Source organism: Mandrillus leucophaeus, unplaced genomic scaffold (assembly GCF_000951045.1).
Source record: "Mandrillus leucophaeus isolate KB7577 unplaced genomic scaffold, Mleu.le_1.0 Scaffold201, whole genome shotgun sequence".
Taxonomy (NCBI): domain Eukaryota; kingdom Metazoa; phylum Chordata; class Mammalia; order Primates; family Cercopithecidae; genus Mandrillus; species Mandrillus leucophaeus.
In genome coordinates, this window is record NW_012102044.1 from 348,497 (window position 1) to 352,813 (window position 4,317).

General features: G+C 58.1%; 1 protein-coding gene across 1 annotated transcript in view; it reads left to right on the forward strand.

Annotated features, from left to right (window-relative positions):
- RASA3 (RAS p21 protein activator 3) overlaps window positions 1-4,317 on the forward strand; it is a 111,887-nt gene that overhangs the window by 77,879 nt on the left and 29,691 nt on the right. Inside the window, exons 16-17 of the mRNA XM_011979417.1 lie at window positions 1,240-1,317; window positions 2,349-2,422. Coding sequence (XP_011834807.1) covers window positions 1,240-1,317; window positions 2,349-2,422 — 152 coding nt within the window. The remainder of the gene's footprint in view (window positions 1-1,239; window positions 1,318-2,348; window positions 2,423-4,317) is intronic.

The window sequence follows — 4,317 nt, forward strand, 5'->3', positions numbered from 1 at the left end:
CCTCCCCACACGGCCCCCTCCTCCCCACCCAACCACTGCCTCCCCATGGAGCCCACTCCTCCCCACGCGGCCCCCTCCTCCCGGGGCCCCTCTCTCCTTGGGGATATGAACCTCTGTCCTCCATCCTCCTCCCTTCAGACCGGATGTGGTGCCGCCAGGCTGAGGGTCCCTCAAGTGTCTGCCCCGTTTCCCCCTGAGAGCACCTTGTGTGTTTGAGGGGTTCAGAGTTGACATTCGAGGGGTGCCGGGGACTCATGGTGGGGCCCGAGGCTGTCCCTGCAGGGGCCCGGCCAGGGCAGGTTGATGCCTTCGGGCGCCCCTGGGGCTCTGTCTGGAGAGGGCTGGGCTGCGGTGCACAGATGGGCGCCCCTGGGGCTCCGTCTGGAGAGGGCTGGGCTGCGGTGCACAGATGCCCCAGCCTCCAGGTTCCCTGTTCCTGGTGAGGCCCGGGTGGAAATGAAGGCTTTGGGGAGCAGGGGCCCCCACTGGAGGAGCAGCCGCCTTGAGACAAACGTTGGGCTTTTCTGAGTCCGAGTGAGTGGAAGACGAGCCGCACCCGCAGGCAGGCCAAGGTGACCTACCGCTCTTCCCCACCAGCCAGGCCCCACTCTGTGGGCTGGAAACTCCGTAACAGGCACCTGTTCCTCCTCCGAGGTTTGCACCAACCCCACCTCATTTCCCAGCCAGGGAACCGTGCAGTGACCTCAGTGTGGAAACGACAGGAACTTGGGGTCAAGCCTCAGGAATGGTGGCTGCAAAGGCCCCCCTGAATCCCTGGGGTGCCTCCACTTCCCCATGTGACAGAGCTCCCTGCCGCCTCTTCCCGCCTCAGAGTGGCCCTTATGCCCCACGGGCGAGAGACGGGCGTGGTGGCTCCGGGACCCTGGCCCATGACTGCAGGTCACCAGGCAGCCACCTCTGGGCCCCAGCGGACCTCTTCGTGAGCCTGGGACCCAGGTGTGAGGGGCGGCCCGGGGCCGGGACAGAGTCACTGATGCCAAAGGGCGCTTGGAGACCTCACGGGCACTGGCAGGTCTGATGGTCTTCGTTGGTGCCTGAGCGATTTCTGCAGTTCATCCCCTGGGCAGCCCTGCGGGCTCTCACTTCCCCGGTAACACGGGGTTCTTCTCCTGTTATCGTTATTTAGGCTTGAGCAGTTCCTGCCTCTAGCTTTTTCAGATTTGGTCTGGGAGCCGAGGTACTTCGGGCTGTTCCCAAGTGATCCCTGTTTCATTTTAGGCGAGTTTTAAGGAGTCCTACATGGCTACATTTTATGAATTCTTCAATGAGCAGAAATACGCTGATGCGGTGAAGAACGTAAGTATCGACTCCCCGTCCGACAGCCGGTGCTGTGCCCAGGAGACAGAGCTGCTCTTAAAATTGAGATGGAACCCACACGACACAGACTTGGCCATTAGCGATTTTAAGCAATAAGGGCGTTCGCTGCCCAGATAGCCCTGTCCCGAGTCCTAGGACACCTCCTCCTCCGGCAGTCGATAAACTCTTTGGCGTGACCACCTTTGGGGCCAAGAAGGGGCCCTCGCCCATCTCGTTCTGTGTCTGAGACCCCCAGACGAGGGCGCGTCCCACCTCAGTGTGTGTGGCGGCTGTACTCATTCCAGGCTGCAGTTGTGGAGCCCTGGGGCCGCAGACTCAGTGTCAGGAACACCGTGTGTGGGGGACATCCAGACCCAGGGCTCTGCTCTTACCCACTGTCAGGAACACCGTGTGTGGGGGGAACGTCCAGACGCAGGGCTCTGCTCTTACCCACTGTCAGGAACGCCATGTGTGGGGGACATCCAGACCCAGGGCTCTGCTCTTACCCACTGTCAGGAACGCCGTGTGTGGGGGACATCCAGACGCAGGGCTCTGCTCTTACCCACTGTCAGGAACGCCATGTGTGGGGGGAACGTCCAGACCCAGGGCTCTGCTCCTCCCCACAGTCAGGGACCCGTGGGCCTCGCTGCTGGGACCCAGATTCCCCACTTAGAGTCCCCCCGGGCAGCCTCTGGAGATGCAGGTTGATCCCCAGGTGTTACCTGAGCTTCTCACCTGAGATCTCCCTGGCAGAGCCAGGGCTGGGGTGGCACAATGTGGGGCAGAGCCAGGGCTGGGGTGGCACAGTGGGGGGCAGAGTCAGGGCTGGGGTGGCACAGCGGGGGGCAGAGCCGGTGCTGGGGTGGCACAGTGGGGGGCAGAGGCCCCTCGGCCCTCAGGGAAGGACTTCCCCAAATTCTGTCTCCACTGGCATCAGAAGGGAGGCAGCAGCTGCCGACGCTGTTGTCATGAGAGCCGTGCGGGTCGGATGTGTGGCTTCCTCCCCGTGACCCGATTTCTTCCTGTGTTAGTTCTTGGATCTGATTTCGTCCTCGGGGAGAAGAGATCCCAAGAGTGTCGAGCAGCCCATCCTGCTTAAAGAAGGGTAAGGCAGCGTCCGGCAGGGCAGGAGGGGAGAAAGGGATGGGGGCCCCCAGTCCCCCGAGCACCCAGCACATTCCAGAAGGTTCCCTAGTCGGGGGCAGCCTCCTCCCTTGCTGGCCAGCAGCCTTGCGATTTCTGTACCACTGGCCGCCTCGTCCACACCCACACTTGGGGCCGGCCTTCCCTCCACGGGAACCAGGGTCAGAGGGGACGGCCCTGGGAGCCTGGCCCCTGCGCCTTCAGCGTGGGACCCCTCCACCGCCTTCTCGCTGACCTTGGACGGGGTCGTCTGTGCTCCACGGCCACCCCATGTTTCTGGCACAGGCCCGTCCTCCCTCGACCTCCACCCAGTGGACCCTGGAGCGTCAGAGCCCATCACCCTTCCTTACATAGATGTTGACACATCTACCCATTTCCTCCAACCCCGTCCTGTGGCCCGGCTCCCGCTCCCGGTCGGGGCTTTGCTCTGCTTGGTGTGGCCCATGCTCCTGTATTTTTATGTGTTTGCACACATGTTAGGGGCACAAATGCAGTTGTATTGGACGGGGCTTCGAGTGTAACCGTCACCTGAACAGACACTTTGCGCCCACTGAGTAATTTCTCGTTCCTCTCGCACTCTCACCTCCCACCCTTCCGAGGCCTCAGTACGTGTCCCAGAGTGCCCCGCCCTGCCATGTTTAGCTCCCACGTACCAGTGAGAACAAGGGGCATTTGGCTTTTCGTTTCTGAGTCATCTCCCTTAAGATAACAACCTCTAGCTCCATTCATGTTGCTGGAAAACATACGATTTCCTCCTTCTTGACAGCAGAGTAGCATGTCGTGGTATATTTATGCCACATTTTGTCACCCATTGGTGGACACGTGGATTCCGTGTCTGTGCTATTGTGAGTGGTTGAGTGGGAAACATACGTATGCACGTGTCTTTATGGTAATTGCTCCTCCTTTGTATGGGATTGCTAGATTGAATGGCGGCTCTGCTTTTAGCTCTTTGAGAAATCTCCGTGGGTTTCCTTAAGCACTAATTTCCATTCCCCACAGCGTACAGGCGCTCGCGTCCTCCACAGCCCTGACAGCGTCTGTCATTCTTCCACATTTTATTTGATCACAGCCATTCTGCCTGGCGTGAGCTGGGGTCGAGTGGCTCCATTCTGCCTGACGTGAGCTGGGGCCGCAGGCGGCTCTGTTCTGCCTGACGTGAGCTGGGGTCAGGTGGCTCCGTCTGCTGTGAGCTGTGGTTGCAGGAGGCTCCATTCTGCCTGGCGTGAGCTGGGGTTGCAGGAGGCTCTGTTCTGCCTGGCGTGAGGTAGGGGTCAGGTGGCTCTGGTTCTCATTCCTCGGGTGATGAACCATGCTGGGCTTTATATTGTATGCTTGTTAGCCATTTGTCTTCTTCTGAAAAATGTCTATTCCTGTCCTTTGGCCACTTTTAAATGGGTTATTTATTTATTTATTCATTGGTAAGCTGTTTGAGTTCCTTCTGAATTGTGACTATTGGTCCCCTGTTGGATCTGTAGTTTGCAAATATCTTCCCATTCTGTAGGTTGTCTGTTTGCATTGTTGGTTATTTATTTTGCTGTGCAGAAGCTGTTTAGTTTAATTAAGTCCCATTTGTCTATTTTTATGGATACTCTGTTAGAGCCATTTGCTCAAACCTGGAACATGCCTGGGTCACTGGTGGACCATACCTCAGTGGCAGCATTACTTACGTTGCTATTTTTCTTAAAATCACTTTCATTTAACTTAATCATATATTAACCAATAGCATTTGTAATACACACATTTCATGTTAGAAATGCAAAATGTTAGGCCGGGCGTGGTGGCTCACGCCTGTAATCCCAGCACTTTGGGAGGCCGAGGCGGGCGGATCACAAGGTCAGGAGATCGAGACCACGGTGA